Source organism: Athene cunicularia (genome assembly GCF_003259725.1).
Source record: "Athene cunicularia isolate RWA chromosome 3 unlocalized genomic scaffold, athCun1 chr3_part1, whole genome shotgun sequence".
Classification (NCBI taxonomy): domain Eukaryota; kingdom Metazoa; phylum Chordata; class Aves; order Strigiformes; family Strigidae; genus Athene; species Athene cunicularia.
Window position 1 is genome coordinate 64,081,571 of NW_020799097.1, and position 20,780 is coordinate 64,102,350.

General features: G+C 41.9%; 1 protein-coding gene across 11 annotated transcripts in view; it reads right to left on the reverse strand.

The window, feature by feature from the left end:
- The window catches only part of NHSL1 (NHS like 1), a 111,088-nt gene that overhangs the window by 35,931 nt on the left and 54,377 nt on the right, over positions 1–20,780 (reverse strand). For 9 of the 11 annotated variants that reach the window (XM_026845376.1, XM_026845374.1, XM_026845383.1 and 6 more), the window contains exons 2-3: positions 17,692–17,844; positions 1,796–1,923 (exon numbers count right to left, since the gene is read on the reverse strand). In XM_026845376.1, coding sequence (XP_026701177.1) covers positions 1,796–1,923; positions 17,692–17,844 — 281 coding nt within the window. Of the gene's footprint in view, positions 1–1,795; positions 1,924–17,691; positions 17,845–20,270; positions 20,775–20,780 lie in introns of those variants that run through there. The other 2 variants (XM_026845384.1, XM_026845382.1) reach the window with 1 other exon arrangement.

The window sequence follows — 20,780 nt, forward strand, 5'->3', positions numbered from 1 at the left end:
TATGTAATACGAGGGGAGAGTCACACTGCAGTTAACAAGGCATTAATGTCTCTCTGAGCTGCAAATAGGAGTGGCAGGGTTAAGGTTAAGGTTCTGAGATAATCAGTAACACCCAAGACTATCACTTTGGCAACTATCTTTCTCCACAGCTCTGAATCATCCTTTCAGCTAAAAATATTGAAAGGAAACTATTCCAATTTGAAATGGAAGTGTTATCATATCCTTGAAGCATACTTAGTTGCACTGATTTTTTTTCAGAATGCAAAGAAATTGTTAGTGACACATTATGTTAACACTCCAAAAAACCCTTAACCAAGATACGGATGACAGCTCGTAGTCTCTAAGAGGCCTCACCCATGCTTATCTCATTCAAACTGTTAAAGAAAAGTGTATTTATATTTTTTAAATGTTACATTAGTTTTTACATATGCAGATGGTCATATGCTGCACAGCACTGGCTAAGACCAGCTGATAACATATACATATATATGCAGTATATTAGTAGCAACAATGCACTAATACCTTCCTCAGTGGAAATCATAATTTCACTGATTTCAGCAAGGTTTTCAAATTACTGTTATAATACATTCCACAGTATGAATGTGCTTTACATTCTCTGCTCTCTGCCAGTACATACCACACACAGCTAAACAAGATGCTCTAACATTCCCTGCCAATACACAGATATAATGCAGTCACCACCTGGATGAGAGACTGTACATATTCCACACACCTTTTATTATGTGATTAAAACCCATGGAGGATAGAACTGAAAACACTGTACCCTTTAAAGTGAGTTCTCAGGATTTGCACAGTTTGTTATTTTGTCCATGCTACAGAGGCACATATGGTTTAGTGACAATTCAAAGAAATTAAACTGCACTGCAATCAAGGATATCCTCCCACGCTCTAAGCAACAGTAGTTTGTGGCAAAGTATTCTAAAGTATTCTAAATTATTTATCTTGAAAATCCCAGGAGCTCCAATATTTCAGCTTTAGACAGCCAGGCTCCAGTGCATCTTTCTGTCCACCCCAGCAGCAACACCCTAGCCTGCAACACCAAAGTTAGCTTCTCTTTCACAGGCACAACAGGGTAAGGTAAGGACAAGGCAGCAAAATTTCTTTTCTTCTTTACAATATTAATGCAACTTACTAGATCTGTAACTGAAACTAATATAAATTGGTGTATATAACAATGTCCTCACAACGTTCTTAGGACCTGTGCTCAGCTGTCCAGTCTCTGGATTCTAAGATAAACATACCTGGAGTTGAGATGTGGGCATATAAATATGAAACAGATGAAGCAAACTGAAAGCAAGCTGATAAACCCAAGGTAGTGGGCAATCTTTTCATTCTTCTGGATGCCTTTACCCGAAGAGTTGTGATGCATTAGGACAAAGCCTCTACTTAGTGAAACTGCATAACCCCCCAGTGCCCACTGTCTCTGTTGCACTGTACACCGATGGCTGGTTAACAGCTATTCCTGCTGCTTGAATGTAAACACTTAACAGATCCAAAACAGCCATCCTTGTTGGGGTCTTCTCTCCAGAACAGCAACAAATTCCTCTGGCTTTCACACCCTGTACATGCCAGTGGGAACTTTATATAAATGCAGGGGGAGAACTGGTATTTTTAAGAGACTATGGAAATCAGATGACCTAATATCACTGTAATCCAAAGGAATAAGCATCTTCATGACCTTCAGAAAATCCTACCTTATTTGAACAATGTTATGGCCGGCAACTGAACTGCACCAGGCATGTATTCTTTCCAGCACTTTACCCCCCACCATTACCTTTTGTTCAATTTCTTCATAATCATCCTGGTAACTTCCACAGATTGCACTGGAGGATGAGGAGAAGGTGGGACCCTGAGAGTAATACTGTGAGCTCCGGTAGCCATCCCGCCGCAGCTTGTCACACTCTGCCGAAAGACACAGAAAGAGGAGATTGATCTATGTCAAGAGCCAATACTGTTTACACTTGGTGTATAATGGCACTTACAAAACCAGAGTATTTTTCTGAAAATGTTTACCATGCATTAGCACTGTCTGTCCTAAGTAACAGAACCCAAAGGTGCATTTCTCATATTTGCATCTATACTTTTCCGTATCTCCCATGTATTATATACATAAACCCACACATTATGAATATACACATGGCTTTTATTTAACTCAGGAGATGGCAAAAGCTTTGGAAAGAAGGGGAGAATTTATTTATTTATTTATTTAAGTGAGGCCTGGCTTGGTGTCTTGACAGATGGCAGCATCTTGCAGGATGGGAGACGGAAGCATGTGAGTAACACCGGGGGTCTCATTTGCCAGGCCGGTAGACATCCATTATGTGCCTTACACTTGAAATGATGATGTTGCTCACTACTCAAGCACCATCTGCTAAATAACTTTGGCACTGACCACTTGTCTTGTCTTCCTGCCCACGGAAGAGACCATTTATTGTGATTTTGGAGAGAAGAATGCAAACAGGGATCTCAAAATTGCATGTCACTGCAGAGTACATGTAGTTTAATACCAAAGTCGAGAAAGAATTCAAAGCAAACATGCCTCCCCACTCAGAACAGCCTAAATCTCAGTCAGCATCTCATCCCCCTCACCCAGGTTTTCCAAAATCATCTTCCCGCCTCCTAATTGATATTCAGTGTGACTGTGCTAAAGAATAACAGACGCCAGCGCATAAGGAAAAATTAAATGTTCAAGATGCGGCAACCAAACTCATCAGCCCAGTCAGACTGTTAGCTTTACGTTTCCAGAGACTGAATCTGTTGAAAAATTAGGAAAGCAAAAATAAAATTAAGTATTTGGTATACTTCTGTGTACGAAATTGAAATTTCTGCACAATGCACAGGCATTATCATTATCATAAAGTGCTTTTATCATCACTTGCTGGACAAAGACTTTCTGCGACTGTATCATCTGTCTCCCTACCTTGATCTTTTGAATACCCCTTAAAATGGAAAACACGCCATGTTTATATTGAGGGCAAGGTTTCAGAGAGGCTTTGGCTTGGCAAATGATTAAGTGGAGTTACAATCTGTAATACCAGCGTACACTTCTGTTATACTCAAGTGCTTCTGAGACCGAGGTCTGGAGGACTCCGTGCTGACAAGTTCACTGACCAAGAGCAACCACAGCTCCACGAGGATTTAATCAGTGCACACTCCCTTGTACCACCACACAGACATCAAGAAGGCAAGCTTACAGTTTGACAACTAGCCATTTCCATCACAGCCAGATGTATGCCCTGGCCTAGCACATGCTTCCATATGTGGTCAAAAAGGGCAGTATGGCACAAACCTGTCACTTTTCTCACGATTCAAAGACCAAGGGCAGTGGCGGTGGGTTCTGAGATCCAGATCAATTGCTACATCTCAGGAACAGAGGTTTGGTAACCCTGTTTACCTGTTTTGCACGTGTGAGCATGCTGACACTGCAGGCATCTGGCAAACAGCTGTTGTACTTCAGGAGGGGGGTGAAAAATGACTGCTAGCAACTGCAGTAAAACAAATTCCTCCACCACCCTTCCAAATTTGGCACTGGATCCAGCCAGATCCAGCACATAATGCTCACAAATGTGAGCACCCTGATGGGCTGTTTGTCCATTTGAGCTACACATAAGCAGGGCACAGCAGAACAAAACAGCCCAAAGAGTTGCATCAACTTGTAGCATGGGTTAACATGATAAGTTGTCAACTTAAGCACTGTAAGTTTTACCCTCAGATGAGTTGCTAGTAAGAATGCATTTATTTTTCCTCCCATTCTTAGGAAAAAGCCCAGGGTCCTGGCTGGCCACTCCTGCGGCTCTCCGACATCAGGCACCATGGCACATCCCAAGGGTGACAGGCTCTTCTGGAGTGCGACAGATGCACGCTCTGATATTAATTGCTCGACCTTATTTATTCTCCTAACTGAGAAGATGAAGATAATGAATAGTCTACTTCATGAAGCTCGCAAAAGCTCAAAAAACTTTAAGTCAACACTGAAGGTCTCAAGTCCACTGCAAGTTCAAGTGGACTATAAAAAACTGGTAGTTTTACCAAGCTCACAACCTCCATTTGTCCACAACATGAGATCCAAGTAGCATCTGAAACTATGGTAGCAATGTTGCTGAAGAAACCAAGAGAATTGCTACAAACTGCCAGGTGAGCCTCACCAACAAAAAGGTGGTTTGTCCCCAAGAACAGCTTTTCTAGTTACGCACTGTCACTGTACATTTTGCAGCACTTCAGGAAATACACATCATGGATTGCACCCAAGGCCAACAAACTTCAATAGAGGTTTTAGGCAGGTATCTTTTAACCAAGGGTGGAAACTTTTATTTAAAACCTGTTCTAGCTGAAGGCATTCCCCCACCATCGCATCACTATTATTAAAGGTATACATAGTATTCTGTAAACAATCAGGTTTGTATTTTTCAGGTAAAAGGTCTTTATTTATGTAAAAAATACTGATGAAGAAGCTAGAAATACTCTAGGAAAGACTCCAGACATGTTCCCTTTTTCCCAGAGGACCAATACCTTGTCCTATTCCCACAACTCCGAACACAGAGGAGCACTATACATTAAGTGAAAAAGTGATTAGAGTTATGCATGTTATTTTAGAGATGCCTGTACTGAAGCAGACTAGGTAAAAGGATACAGCCAGGTCCAGTTATTAAAAAACTTCTGTTTTAAGAATGTTGCAATACATTAGTGCTAGCTGAGCCAGGAACATACACGCTCTTGGTTGGACCCAGCACCAGGGCTACCATTACCTACACTATCCAATATAGAAAACTGTGCACAGCCTTTCCTTATTTCTGCCAAAGAACTGCCAGGGCAACCTGCTGGAGACTGCATCAGGCAGGACACAAACACCTATTCCTGATAATGAGACTGCCAGTTTAAATCTGCAGCACATGCTGCAGTCAAGCAGCCAAAATCTTGCACGTACCTGATCTGAAATGTGCAGTAACATTATTGTGCCCCAGATGAACCAGTTTTGTTTACACAAACACTGACCCAGGAGGACCAGAAAAGAGCCACTGCCTTGGCAATTGCAATCGGTGGCTGCACTGGGTAGTGCCACAGCCCGAAGGCTGGAACTACCTCCCCTTCATCACCCGACTGCTTCTGGGGCTGAGTGTGCAGGGGTGCTGCTGCCTATCATCTTCTGCTGTCCTCAAGTGCTTTTCTGGCCAGGTAAACCCATAGATTAGTCCTTGTCCTTCTCCTTCTATACTAGCGATACACTAAATTTCAAAATCACCTCTGTATTAGAAACATTGCTTAAAAATGACAGTAGTCAGATTACATTATAATACAATTTACTCCACTTATGTGGTACAAGTTAAACCCTTCTTGGAGAAGGAAATTTTGCCTGAAGTTGAGTTTTGCTGTTCACAGGGTGGTACTACTTCAGCATGAAGAAAGTGTTTGGAAAATGTGGTCAAAAACCTTTTCAAGGTCCCCTCATCATTTACACAGTTATAAGAACTAGGTAGATATGAAGTTCAGGAGATGCATGACAGAAAGTGTGTTAAAGCTGTCAGTGCCTGATAACATTATGTCCAAGTCGCTGCCATATATCCAACCACTCACATGTCTGCTCGGGATTACACTACCACAGGGTTTGCTAAATCCTGGCATCAGACAGAAGCGTGCTGGGGATGTGCTTCTCGCTGACAGCAGGTGAATGAGTGCATCACCCTCCTCTGCTCTCTTCCCTCATGCTAAGTAAGTAAGGGAATGGGCAGGTACCAGCAGCACCGGGCTGAGAGCGAGAGCTCAACCATGCAGAGTGTGATTCTGCACCAGAATTTTGAGCCACAGGCACTGAATTAAGCACTGCTGTGAGTAACTCAACCTCTCTATGTAAAACCTTATGGCCTCTGTGTCAGGCAGTCAGGCCAAGTATATGAAAATACCTCCAAGGCCTCACAGCCCAGGTCTCTCTCTCCCTTTCATGCAAGGAACTTGCACGTAACCCTGAGCTTGTAACACAAAGCAACAAGTCTTGCACACAGAGGCAACTTACTGCTTTTTCAACAACTTGAAACCGTATTCTTATATAATAATTTGAGACACAAATCACCAGAGTGAACAGAAGGCACAGCACTGACACCTCAGTAATTCGTCTGACATGGTATTACTGTGGAAAACCAGGATTAACATTTACCTTGTCTGCTTAGCCAGACCTACACACCGTACTGTTCCGCAATGGAAGGAAGGCTGGGTTTGGTGGGATGGGGGACTGGATGCATTGGCTCTTTTCCTCTCCTTTAACCGACTTGGGTAACATTTCGTACCTGCCAAGCTTTCTACCATTAAAACTATTTGCAGTATCTTGGAAGTTTCTATGAAGGAAAATGCACTGGCTTGCCAGCAGCAGAAAATGTCAGAGAGGGATGGATTTATAGTCATTTTCAGTTCTCCTTATTTTATTTTTTTTTTAATTGTATATGAACTGTTCAAGACTAGGTGTCATTTTTCACAAGCTTCTTCATAAAACTGTTCTTTTGCCTGTCAGGGCCAGGGTGCCCCATAGTGACGTGGCTGCAAGGAGAAAGGCTCCAGGTGCTTGTTTTCAGGGCTGGATCCCATCTGAGCCTGGGACACCTCCCCAGGATGCAGCTCCAGCAGCAGTGCAGAGCCACAGCTTTCTGCCACCACCCTGGACCAGTCCTCCATGCCTCAGGCCTAACCATGCAGCCATCACTCACTAAATCTCACTAAATTAGCCCTAATGAGATTACTCGTGTAAGTAAACACTGCTCACATGACTGTTGCAGGATCAGGCCTTAAGCTCTGTAGCTGTCTACATCCACACACTCAGACACACTCTTGCAAGTATGTATGAAAGAGTTTAACACAAAAAGATCCACATTTCTGTGTTTCTAAGTATTTATTAGTAACCAGTAAAGACACTGGTTAAAGAATTAAACTACCATGATATTCACAAGCATAAACTTAGAAATTTGGCATTAAGGTTACTCAGACATTTAAACAACTCCATCTAACTAGCCATCCCACTGGGTGGATCAAGCAGTGAAAGACAGAAAGATAATGTGCCAGAAACACATGAATTTGCCTCGTATCCAAGAACAGCACCTGGAACTCAAGAACAGCTGCTAAAAGCCAAAGAGAAAATGCCCGTTGGACAAGGGGCAGGAGCTCCCTGGAGGAGCAGACGCACCACCCGCCCTGCAGACCTGCCCAAAGCTCCCAAATGGAAACTCCCCAGTGGAGAGGGAGAAAGGGGAAAGACATGTGCACACTTCGCTTGCCTTTGCACCATCCCCTGTTGTCTCCTTGTCAGCAAGAAGGGACAAGCGATGAGCTGACAGCTGCATCTGCATGCTTGAAAAATTATCTCAGCTAATGTCAGGGTGACTTCTTGGCAGAGCCTTTCATGTTGTAACTTGTATTTTGTAGAGTGGGATTTTTTCTTTCTTGTTTTTTGTCTTTGTATTAGAGAGAGGCTATTAACTGCAAGAGTCAGCTAAACTGTCAGCTACAGAAATAAATCTGCTGACTGGTATATTAAAACACATATATCCATTCACTGCACATATCACTGGAAAACCACTCTACACCCTGAGCTCAGGGATCTTTTTTTTTTTGTCAAACATTGTAGCCAACCCCTTCTGTAAAAACCCATAAACCAGGTTCCTCCCTAAGTCACAACTACAAATGCTATCTTACAAGTAGCTTTTAGCTTTTCAAAATTTCACCTAAAACCAGACAGACTATAGTACAATATACATTTGTCTTATAAAAGCAAAAACTTTTAAAAATGATGGATTACTTTACAGGTCATGTTGCACTTCAACAATCACAATATGTACTACAGCACTGCTTTCTGTTTTAGAAAAACCTTCTGTTTCAAAGCTGAAAAATAACTGCATATCATTTTAATTTACTTCATGTATATTTTGAATTTGTTTTTCCAGTTTAGCTGAGACAACTAGGACCTCGTGGGTTGGTGACAGACAGGTGTGGGTGTCAGAAGACCTGGATCCCCCATCCAGCATTGCTGTATCTGAGCACATCACTTTGGGTTACATCCAGTCAAGAACTTAAATTACAAACACAACCCATCTAAATTTCATATATATGCCTCCTAAATTCAGAGTCCAAGCACGTATCTACACTCTGCCTGCAGCACATGAGTATATAGTGAGGCACTGCAGGATAAAGACAGGGAGGAATCTTCATCTTTGAAGATTGGAAGATTCTTTATCTTTAAAGATAAAGAAGGAAGAACCCGAGATGCCTTAACTCTTGTCCTCGCCACACCAGTAATGATGACGCTGGGTGCAATACTGCAGGCATCCCTTCTCAGGAGGGGCAGGAGAATGTAACAGGGATTTCAGCATCTTTACTTCTGAGGATGATGTGAGGATGATCCAACAATTGCTTAAAATAAAGTGCTGAAAGTTAAAGTATTTTTCATGTAGATAGAAATTTAAATTCTTTAAGGATGAGGTGAGCACAGGCTAGATCTCCAGCGTCCTAACATTGTGCTCCGAACACCAGGCAGAAAGGTTGCCACCTGAAATGTAAGTCATGCTTTGTTTGGGACCAGTCACACTGGTGCGTACCAAGACGTGCTCTGAGCACATCTACCAAACTGGGGCCTCTCCAAAGGGCACAGCTGCCTCTTCGCCTGCTTGCAGTGCTGCAGTAAGATGTGGGTAAGATCAGGGTAACTCTGGACTACGCAGTTAACCAGAGAATTTCAGGGAAGTAACTTTTCAAGATAAAGAGCTTGAGAATGGTTATGCCTGGCATTGTAATTAAAACAGACGCCCTAGTTCAAAGGTCTCTTTGGTTAGTGAAGCTAACTGTAATTACTGCCTTTCCCTCTGTGCCTCTTTATGAGTCCCTCATTTGTAAACTGCGGAGAAGAATGCACAGCGCTCTGTGTGGATGAAACAGGCTGTACACAAAAGCAGAGCTGTACAAAGGCAATCTTGTTTTTGACAAATATCTCATGCTAAATATGACTTTAAAAAGCAGCTCAACTTAATTCCAGTGCAGCATCTATTTTTGTCCATGGTCTAAATACAAGGCAGACAGCTTGCCTCTACCACTTCATATTCCTCCCAAAAATTCACTCAGCTTGGATCAAATCCCATTTCCCTTAAATATATAAATCCCCATATCATCTGTAGAACTTGACTATCACAGAGAGTACTTATATATCAAAGCTTTAAAATATATTGTAAAGCCACAGCAATGATGCACTTGTGTAACAACTGAACTGTAACCAATGCTGACTGCAAAGCAAGTTCATGAACTTCAGCCGTGATATATCCAGTGTGCTGTTTTGTTCAGACTCCCAGTTTAATGGGTCAAGAATTTCAACAGATGTAGTACTGTGGCAGCCCAGCTGAAAAAACTGCTCAACAGTGCAACTGAGATGCTTTAGCTAACATCAGCCTTTGCAAATCCAGTTATCTTCCCTATTATTCCTCTCTCTTCCCCAAAATGCAGTTTTGTATAGCTATTTCAAGATCTTTATTTTTACCAGTACATAAAAGCATAAGACAAAAAAGCATAAGACAAGTCTGGAGACAGTGAACACAGTGCCCAACACAATTCTTCCACAAGCAAGTGCCATATTGAAGTGGCAAGTTTTTAACCCACGGGCAAAACTTAACTCTTTCCTGCAAGGCCTTCTTATTTGATAAGTAACAGGAAAGGTCTATCAGACTTTTACCAGACTTATGTGTGTTCCCTCTCTTGAATAAGCAGCCAAACGTAGCCACACAGGCAGCTTTGAAAGACACATGCTGTGTGGAGTTTCCCAGAAACAAAGATGTCTTGGGCTCCACAGGATGAGGCAAGCCTGACAGAGGGCTCTTGGACTCTCTGATGGAGAAGTCTGTTGAATGGATGCTTCAAAGAAGTCTTACTGAAAGTGACCAAATGTATTTATGTTAGGTCTATACCCTCCAATGCACAAATGCTCATGCTCTCATTGGGAAGGGTGTCCTGGTGTGGTAACTGGATGCCCAGCCAGGCTGGGAAGCCCACCCTTGCAAACCGGCTCCTCCAAGTTGCTTCAGGGCTCAGCTTCATAGATGCTTGCAGTAGTGCAAGAATGGGGGATGAAAGTGCAATGTTAAAGTAAAGCAAGCATGCAGCTAGATTTATTTTCAAGCGTCCAAATCAGATGCAAGTCTAAGAAGAATCCAAACTAAAAGGAACTCCACAATGTGAAAATACCTTTAACGGGGTTAAATCAATGCAAACATGTTGATCGTTCCTTTCTTTTCTTGAAGCTTTTAAAAAACATTTAATCCCAGTCTTAATTCCTCAAGTAATCTGCATGATTTAGCCAAACAGAAAACCCTTCTAATGGCACCAAAACACAACAGCCATTACAAATTATATTTGTTAACAAGCTGTCACTAGGGAGTGCTCAAAATAATTATCACTGTTTGTCTTGAGTTAATTTAAATTTCTGCAAGTGTGGTATACGACTACATTTAGTGGTGACAAGATGTCTTAAATTTAACAGTTTATTTGCTTCCTTTTGCATGTTTGATGCTGGCATTAAAATCATTCTCCCTGTTTTTTCTCTAGCATTTTTATGGATATTTGTTATTTCTCAGACAACCTAACACAGCTAATACAAAAATATGAAGGGAGTTTTTACTCTTTTTTCTTTTAGGACACATAATGTTAAAGCTACCTAAAATGCTGCAAACACTCGTGTATAACACCTCAATCTAAGAGAGGAAGGAGGAATAAAAGCAAAAAGGGAAACAATTGAAAGTCTGATAATTCCTTGTGATGGAAATTGCTTTACCTAGCACTGAAACAATTACACCACAGACAGTAACAGTTCAAATTTCTCTCCACTAAAGGCCTAGATCTGAAATGGGATGAGGTTCGATAATCTTGCAGCTAAATCTCCCTACTGATTCTGACTTGTATCATAGAACATTAAGAAAACACATTAATCCAGTTTAAGAAAAAAACAGCATTATCATTACTATAATTTTGAAACAAATTTTCATCTTTTAACCCTTTCACTGGAATTGCTTTCACTTACATGTATCATGCAATCAACCTACATACAACCACCCTGTATGTTTTTACACTCAGCACTGCACTATATAACTAAGCCTAAAAATAGGGAACCCAGATGCTTCCAAGTAACTCATTTTTTCAGCACAAGAGCAGCTTTCAAACACGTGCAGTGTAGACTCCCGGTCAAATTCTGCTTAGTTTCGTTTGAATATTTGCTTTTTTAAATTCCTTATTAGAAAGGGCAGTTGGAGTATGAAATTTGGCCAAAGCCATCAACAGATGTACTGCGAATTAATTCAGGAACAGTAAAAAGGGCAGGATACATGGGCAGAACCTCTGGTACTAACCTGACTATTGAAACTAAAATAATAAGAAGTTGATTTCTCTTTTTTTGATTTTACAGCTCCAAGGCCTTTCCGGAACATATGGTCTTACCCCTAGTCTTTTACTTCATTAAGGCTTTCAGTTGGTAGGGAGCTCACATCCTGACGTTTCTCTGAACCTGAACCAGACCTATTGTTAGTAAAGTGGTTCCCCCCTATTTTGCAGCTCTTTAATGAAACATAAGATTATTTTAAATCCATAATCTTCTCAGCAGGATTATCGACTAGTAGGGCTGACCCTAATATTGCTCATCTGAACAGTGATCTGGCAGATGCACTGAGAAAACAAAGGCTAAACACATACCTGTCTGGAGGGTCTTGCAGCAAGACATAATAGAGGCTTTATGAGTAACTACTTAAATCCGGTTTTATTTGACAATGCTAACCAGATGTCTTCTGGAAAACAAATCAAGTGTTTCAATCACTGCTGCTTAAATACATTCCTTGAATTTGGCCAACAAAGCTAAACAGAAGCTACAGTCAGCCAAATCCAGCTCTTCTGAAGATGAGATAATAAATGAATCATCGCAGACACTGGAACAACGAGACCTATAGTATGTACATAGCCTGAATCAACACAATTACCCTGGGGGGGGAAAAGGCACAAAGTACTGGCAGTTGTGCAGAAAGTCTCCACAGCTATAGTCTGGAAGTCAGACTGTTCCCATCATTTACAGCTACACCTTCCTCAGTACCTATCTGACACCTTGTTATCTACTGGAAAGGACAGCCAGGCCAGGCAGCCCCCAGCAGTGTGCAACAAGACACTGCCCCTCATCTGCAACTGGAATCGTGCAGAAAGTGTGTCCATAAGACCCTTCAGGAGCTGGCTATCTCCTGACAGCCTGGTATCATTTCAGACTGGCTGTGTTTGTTCTTTAACATTGACATAATTATTTCACCATTTACCTTTATGCCTGTTGTCTCCCAGCTCGTGGACAAGTGACAACACACAACAGTGGAGCCCGTCCTCGCCCACTTTTTTCTTTTTTTAAGCCAAAAGTGCTCTATCTGCTAATTGCTGGAACTGGAAGGTAACTGCGCCTTGGAAATCTGGCTATATATGCCCTGCTCTGGCTCCCATCACTGGAACTGACTTAACATCCATGTTTGAGGGAGAATATAGGATAGTTCAAAAAACGCATACACAAAGAAAGTTCAGGTGTGTGTCAGGAAAGGTTTTTTCTGTTTCTTCACTTCAACATAGTTTGTAAGATTATATGAAGCCAGTACATTCCAGCTTCCTTTAAGGTTTCCTTTTAGGACACTGGACCTGCACCTGTGAACATACTGCTAATGCTGCAAACCTGTCTGGAAGGTAGACAGGCACACTTATGACATGCTCCAAGAACTTAAGCAATGCTACAACAAGTGCTCTGTCTCCTCCCCATCTTCATGCTTCATGCCCTATTGCTTGTCATTCTCAGCTTATAGTACAGTTATCAAAATAAGGATTAGTCTCAATTTACTTTTTTTACCAAACATTTGAGTCACTGCTATATACTACTGCTGTTGTATCTGTGCTCCCAGCTGAAGACCACTGTATTTTAGGGGCTTCTTCAGACAACAATCCTTTAAACCCGACTGCTACAAAGCAACAAACCAGATCTGTCAATGCACCGGGGCAGGGGCTGTTTTATAGTACTCCCCTCTTGACTCTGCTTAAGCTGTAGGAAACACTGCAGTATGTGGCACTGCCCCTTTAGCACAGATAATGGTCTGCCTTAAAAAAAAATGAACCAATGCCACTCTGAGAACAACCTTAAACTCACAGCTCTGCTACTGCCCAGACCAGACTCTCAGAGCTGGTCCAGACACTCAGTAGACATTGGCAACATGAGACTAAACACGCCAAGCAGTCCTTCAGCCTTGGAGCAGAGCACTCAGTGCAAGGGGACAGGATTGGTTTGAGGACCTTGACCCCATGCAGAGCCTCAGCTCTTCCTTCCCATCTGTCGTCTTCGTCACCTATTTTCACAGCTCCCCAGGAGGAAACAGTGACATGGATCACAGGAGTCACTATCTGAACGCCTGCATGGTGGGAAACACTTTCCACAAGGTGACTATGAAAACACGAAGCCATGTAAAACAGGCTCTCAGGAAAGGCCAGTTAGAATGGCTTGTCCCAAGGGTAAGGAAACAGGCGCCTTGGATGGCACATGTCACCCCATCTGCTACAGCAGGCACTCCAAGCTCCTGGCTACTTCCCCAAAGAAATAGGACAGCCTGTTTTATCCAATACAAACAAAACATTAAAAAAATGGGATCTATCACCACAACCCAAGAACTGAGTAATTTTCTAAATGTTTAAATCACATTGCAATGGTACCATGACTGTGAGGTGCAGCTGACTTTGCTCTTCTGCTCTAGCCATCAGATTAAGCCACTGAAAGCTTTTAATTTAAAATGTAGTAATGTACCCTGGGTTAAACATATCAAGCCACTGATTTTAGTCAATGACAACTTTGGATTTTAATATGTTACATAAAGCCACTACAGTTCTCAATAACAGATAAACTGTGCATCACAAACTTTTCGGCTTCCAGGTCCTTAATTTTCTAATTCAGATTACTGGACAACACTGCTTTTTAAAACTTCAGGTGGCACCTGAGCACCTGCATCCCTAAAGAAGGATAAATAGCTTTACCTTAGCTATGAACAAATTTGCATGCAAGATCTCACCATTTATACTTGAAAGTAGCTTCATAGAGAAAAGCACAGTATTTCTCCTTGATTTCAAAAGGGTAAAAGGCTAGTTCACAGGTACAAAACTCTAAAAAATCTCCCCATGCAACATCTACCACATGCTGTATCCACTTCCACAGTGTGATATGACATTTTATGACAGTGTGATAGGACATTTTAATATATAATATACAAAGTAAAATAATAAACTGCACAAAAAAAAAAAAATTCAATGAAAAAATCTCTTCCTCCTCCAAACACAACACTGCTTCTTGTAAAGGTATGCAGAGCATGCTGAGATCACCAGGCAGAGTACTGATTTCTCTCAAGACAGGTTAGATATCATACATTTTAACAACTCTACCCCTAACTTTTTATTCTTAAACCAATTTAACAGTAAGCACCAATAATAGCTTTTCTGCTCTTTAAGTGGTGCTCAAAAGTTTATTCTAGACAACAGACAGCTTCCTATCGCATTAGATTTTTTTAGCTAGACCCATGCTGTCAAAAATTTGCTGTTAAAATTGTACCAGAATAAATAGGTTTGACCTTGTAGTGTCTTAAAAGCTAGCCAGGATTTTATCTGGTTCATATTAGATGGGCAAAAACACCTTGCTTGAATTATTTTGAAATATTTTATGCAATCACTAACTACAGGTGGTTTAAATGACTGTTGTGCTCTACAGGTGAATTACTATTTGTTACCTAAGTTTTATACTTACTTTTCCATTCACTGGGGCGGACAATGAATGCAGTAACAAATTAACAGGCTGCAATCAAGTTGCTATGTACCAGCATCAGATATCATAATCCAAACAAGAGAAGGACTGGAAAACTTTCAAATGGGTGTGTTTTAATGGTCTGAACTACAGCTACTAGCTCAGCCCTCAGGACCACATCATCAGGACTGAGGAGACCACCAGAAGTTCTCTCTTCTTTCCCAACCTCCTCTGAAGGTAGGATTAAATTTACACAAATGATTTCTGAGTAGTACTTCTTAAAACCTTGAATGATTTCATAGCCCCAAAAATTTATCTCAGCGCTTCAGTATCTTTACTGCAAGGCAGTATCCCCTCTTACCAAACCTAGGTAGTTCTCCACTGCCGTGCACATCCATGACTTCACTTCCAATTTACCACAAAGAAAAAAATTAATTTCACTTTTTTTCTCCTCCTTTCCAGTTTGTGCAGATGGGTTTTGGAGAACGGGAGGATTCATCCCACTGTTTCCTGCACAGAGTATAGTGCACCTTGTCATCCAACACTGTTCATTCCCCACCACCCATGCAGCACGTTCGGTCACATACAGCCGTACTACTGCACATGCTTCACCTCAACCAATGAATCTGAAACACCAAAAAGGTGAGAAAATGCAAGCTTCATCACGAGGTAGGTCAAGAAATGTAGAATTAAAGTTCCCATGGTAGCCCAACGGTGCTTCTCATAAGACCACTTTTCTTCAAGGTCTTCTATGCTATAAACACATAGCACTGAATTTACTTCCTACCCACTAAGAAGCTTTGGAAAACTGTCTTTTCTAAACCAACAGGTGGAAAAGCAGTTTGGCTGTTGTCACAATTACATCACAACTTCAGCAGCACTTTTACACAGAATGAAACTCATCTCTGGCTACAGAACTTTTAACCCAATCCTCCAAATGTGATCAGAAGCATTGGTGTCTTCCTGATTTCACAGTGCTGCTCGAAGCAGCAGCAGAGTAAAACTTGAGAAAACTTCAGTCAGTGACTCTTACTACGTAGAACCCCTATAGGCAAGAATGAAATTACTGAAAATTGTGTTCAATTCATGCTGTAGCTACTCAGCTACAGGCCACAGCAAGGAGGTATTTTAAAACTGCTCTTAGGGAATAAACATGACCCAGGGAAAGTGCTTGCGGTAAAATAAACAAACAAATAAATAGTAGAGTTTTGTTGACTAGGTCTGGTGAAGGCATCACACTTTCTTCTCTCTCAGTTATTACTCTGAAAAGCATGAAACTGAAATCCAGTTCATTACCAAGGAGTCCTACATCATGTGCACAAGCTAGTTTATTTAACACATATAGCTAATTGATAAATTGCAGTAGTCTGAATAGATTTTGTTTTATAAAGACCAGCAGCTCCAGAGAAAAATTCCAACAGACAGAAATAACTTCAGGTGTGTAAGCTGCAGGAAGCAGTATATATTATTTAGTTTCACACAAATACATTAGATAGAAACGTATTGAAAAAATAGTATGAAACTGCAGTACTTTTCTGATAAAACAGAAGAAAAATCAGAGCAGCATTTTAGCCTATACAGTTTTCTTTGATAACAGTCCCAGAGAACAGAAAAACAGAATGAGTAAAGTTTACAAAAAGCTAACCAAAAGCTGTATACTTTTTAATCTAAAGCAGGCAACTATTTTGTAAAGAACTGGTAAATGTGTCTGCAAGGGAACAGCAAACGTTTCAAGGCTAAAGGGCTGCACAAATGCATTAATACAATAATAAGTATAGAGGACACACAGGCTATCTGCTGAGCCATGCGCAAGCTAGTAACACTGGCTGTCAAGACTCCCCCATTAAATGATAACAAAAGGCACCTAGTAAGAGACAGTGAAAATCAATTAACTGGAGAAATGACAAAAGAAATAAAATACAGCCGCCAAGCACTCTTCAGACATACAAAATGAAGTTTTCTGCAGCTTTAACAAGCAGAATGTCGTGTTAAACAAACAAAAATTACAATGTTCTTTTAAATCAGGTTAACTCTGCAAAATATCAAGTACCTGCAGTTCCTGCTGAAACAAAAAGGGATTTGAAATAAGTTGGCTCTTTGCAGGGTAACCCCCTTTGTTAAATAGCCAATGTAAAGAAAAATCTAGGTTAACCGTTTCCAGAACACAGACATTCATCTGTAACTTTAAACTCTACTTCTAGCCCAGGGACAGATGTTCTGCAGTCCTTCCTGCTGGCTGCCTGCCTCTGTCCTCATGGCTGCACTAACACAAAATAATGCCTCCCATGCCAGACTGCCCCAGTGAAGGTATTAAGGGTAGATATCGGTCCTTAAAAATACACTGCACCCTTCTGCAAAAAAACACTTTCACTACTGAAATAGTCCTTGTGAGCGTCCTCTTCCCCATTTCCCTTCTCTGCCCTCTGTGCCTTTTCCGACCTCTCACAAGTAGCTGCATCCCTGGAAATGACACTGTACAACAACGAAAGTAATCACCAAATAAAACATCTCTGATGTGCTTCTTACACTAAAGTATAAATGGAGTTAAACTCAGAACTTACTGAAACTGAAGACACTGTTTTGGAAACACTCCAAAGACTAAATGGAAATGGCCAAAAGACACACGATTTTCCCCTTTCCCGTTCTAGAGTGCTCTGCCAGGTAACACATTTTCTTGTCTCTTGACAGCAAAAGCATATTTGTCCTATACCTACATTTGAGTGGGTTAACCCCACTAACGTTCCTGATGTGCTGCAGGCAGAAAAACAAATAAGCTTCTTCCAAAGCCTGAAATTTGGATATGTTTGCAAAGAGTCTGGTAAAAACTGCTGTCCCTTTAGGACACGTCTATGCCAGCAGTAGCATCTTACCTCTCAGTACTGACTTGAGGTTCAGCTTGGCTTGCCGGTGCAGGTCCTCAACACAAGGTGGTCTCGAGGAGGGCAGGAAGACATTTTCCTGCTGGTGCCACGGAGCAGTGTAGTGCACAGTCCATCTACTCTCTTCATCTAGGTTGGAAACAGCTGCAGAGAGAGACAAGAAAAAGAAAATTAAATGCTACAGTAGACAGCTATACCATGAAAACCCACATGTAAGTTTGTCACACACCACCTTAAAATGAAAAAGATTGTTTGCCACTGTAGTCCCATCAAAACACTTTATAGAACTTCACTTCCCTGACAGTTAAAAACCCTCCTCTCGTTTCTAGTCTAAATTTATGTTATGTACAAAACACCTTTCCCTCTTCCTGTGTTTATTTACTCTGTATTACAGAGTAAATACAACTCCCGTGCTGTATTTGTTCTGAACTTGCAACTCTGTTTTCCTGCTTCTAGCTCCCAGTCTTCACAAACGAGACCAGTTTCCCCATCCCCTGATCCCGCCAGGCGCTGTGTGTTGCAGGATAGCTTCCTCGTGCTCAAAGGTGACCCTGGGAACATGACAGTTGCTATGAGAGATTACGACAGGTTCATTTGTATGGGGAAATAACCTTCTCTAACCTCACGCTTGCTCAAACCAGGAACAACGATTCCAGTGAAGCCAATAAATTAGCTACTTTCCATCGCTGTGAGTGGAAAGCAGATCTGGACAACAGCAACTCCCTGGGCAAACACTGCTCAGAGCACAACAACACTGAAGAGGATTGCTCTGGCCACCTCTTCTCAGCCAATACACACATGAAAATAAAATACAGACCTTGCTCAAGGAAAATAAAATACAGACCTTGCTCAAGGAAAATAAAATACAGACCTTGCTCAAGTTCAAAGTTCCCTACAGACAGTCTAGCAATGAATCAGCCAAAGCACATATTGCTAAGATTTGTTTATCATTTATGCTTCCCGAGAGACAGCCATTACCTTTTGTTTAAAGTTTATCATCAATAAAAACTTCTACAGTTGAATGGCCTTATCCCTCCACCCTGTAATAACAGGAAAAGGGCAGTTGGGGTCATATTTTATGATTCCCCAGGCACCCTTTGGCCTTCAGCCAGCATGCTGCACATCCTTGCTTTTAGCTCTCCAAAGCAGACAGAGCCATTACAGCTGTGCTGGCTCCCAAGCACCTGGCCTTTGCTGCCAGCTCCGCATCTTCCCTTCGCTTGCCTTGCTGCTGTAGCATCATTTTGTGAAGTTTGTCTGATGCCTCTGTGGTAGCAGTAAACTGAGAAGCAAAACGAAGGCAACAGCCTCCTGTCATCTGAAAAATGACTCTTTCCCTAACACCACTGTGCATCTGCCAGGATCATTTCAGATGGAAATCATCATCACTTGTTAAAGAAAATAAGCTATGCCTTTTGCTTCAAAATCCATCTACTGCCTAATGGTCAATGCCTGTTTTGTCCTGAAAGACCCTGAGGCGGGGAGGTTCATAACTACCTTTCCTTGCTTTTTTTAGATTAGTATCAGACCTCGAAAAAGGTTTTTGAAGACTTTTGATTGGTTTCTTCATCTCTGAGGTGGCTTGGTCCTGAATCCCCTCCCCTCTTGCAGACATACTGGCTGCAATGGGGTAGGTACACATTCAGTCTGTGCCTGCTTTTCCCATCCTTGCTAACTTGGGGTCAAACCTAAATCACAACAAACTGACAAGTCATCACCTACCTGGTTACAACACCAATCATCCCAATATTACAGAAAAATTGATAGGTATAGCCAATATCCTGCCCAAAAAGCCCCCCTCGCCATCCCCTGGCTGAGCAGGCAGGCGGGGAAGGGAGTAAGGCTGGGGGAGGATGAGGAGGGAAATCCCAGCCGCCAAGCCCACTGTCTGGCTTCAGTCCCACCATACCAAAATTACAAGTTTACTGCTCATCAGAGTGATGGGCATCAAAACTAGTCGACACAAGGGCTGCGCATATTTGCCGACTACTCTCTCTAGTACAACTTGTCTATCCTCCCGAATTAAATGAAAAATCGCGATTTTAAAAGCCAGTCTGAAACTAGAGCATCATTATAAAACAAAGCTCGGCTCAGAGCAAGCTCTCTGACGGTACCTCAGAGATAGAAGCCCAGAGCTACACATGCACTCAGCAGCTGCCCAAGCGGAGACAGATGACTGACAGATGCCGGGAGGATGCCCCAGCACACGACAGGATACCTGCACACGACGGCAGGTGACACCTATGCAGGATGGCAGGTGACACCTGCGCACGACGGCAGGTGACACCGACAGGCTCAGCCTTTCACCCAGCTGCTCGTTTCACACCGAGAAGTTTGGCTCCTTCAAAACCACCACGACAAAGGACTTCAAAAGCAACAGTATCCTAAAGCAGAGGTCCTAAAGCACATCATAAAGGTGCTTCTGCACAGAACAAAATACTCAGCGAAGAAGAGCAAGATAAACTTAAAAAGAGGCTTCAGGAAAGCAGGAGCAAAGCCAAAGAGAACTGCACTTTCCTGCAGGACTCGGCTGCCTCCCGACAGGACAGCCAGCACGCACAACTACTTACTCTTTCTCTTGAAAAGTTTCATGAGAGATTTAAGCTTTGTGTTGATGAAAACCACCATTTTCAAGGTGTTGAGCTGCGATCCTGGAGTTTAAATCCCATAGAAAGGAGGAGCTGCAGAAAAGTGACTGTTTTCCAGACCGAGCCTATTCAAACTGCACACCAAATTTCTTTTCTCCAGGCTTCTCCCCTCCGCCTTTCTTTCCCGAAATCACAACTTTAAATCTGTCTAGATCTTCCCGATGCACAAAACCATTTACAATTCTTTAGCCTAAATTTCTCCTCCTCACATGTAACCTTGTGGGCTGAAAACAGCCAGTTTCAACGTATGAAACAGGAGGAAGAAAAAAAAAAAAAAGTTAATTGGTGTTCAAGTTTGCGCAGGAATAAAACTGGGGCTTTCTTGCTACCCATGCATTCACTCAGTCGTTCTTCTCAGCCCTTCCTCCGCTCTCCAAGTTTGGCTGCTCCAGAAAGCCCAGGTTTGCAGGTGATGTCCCTCCTCCCCATGGC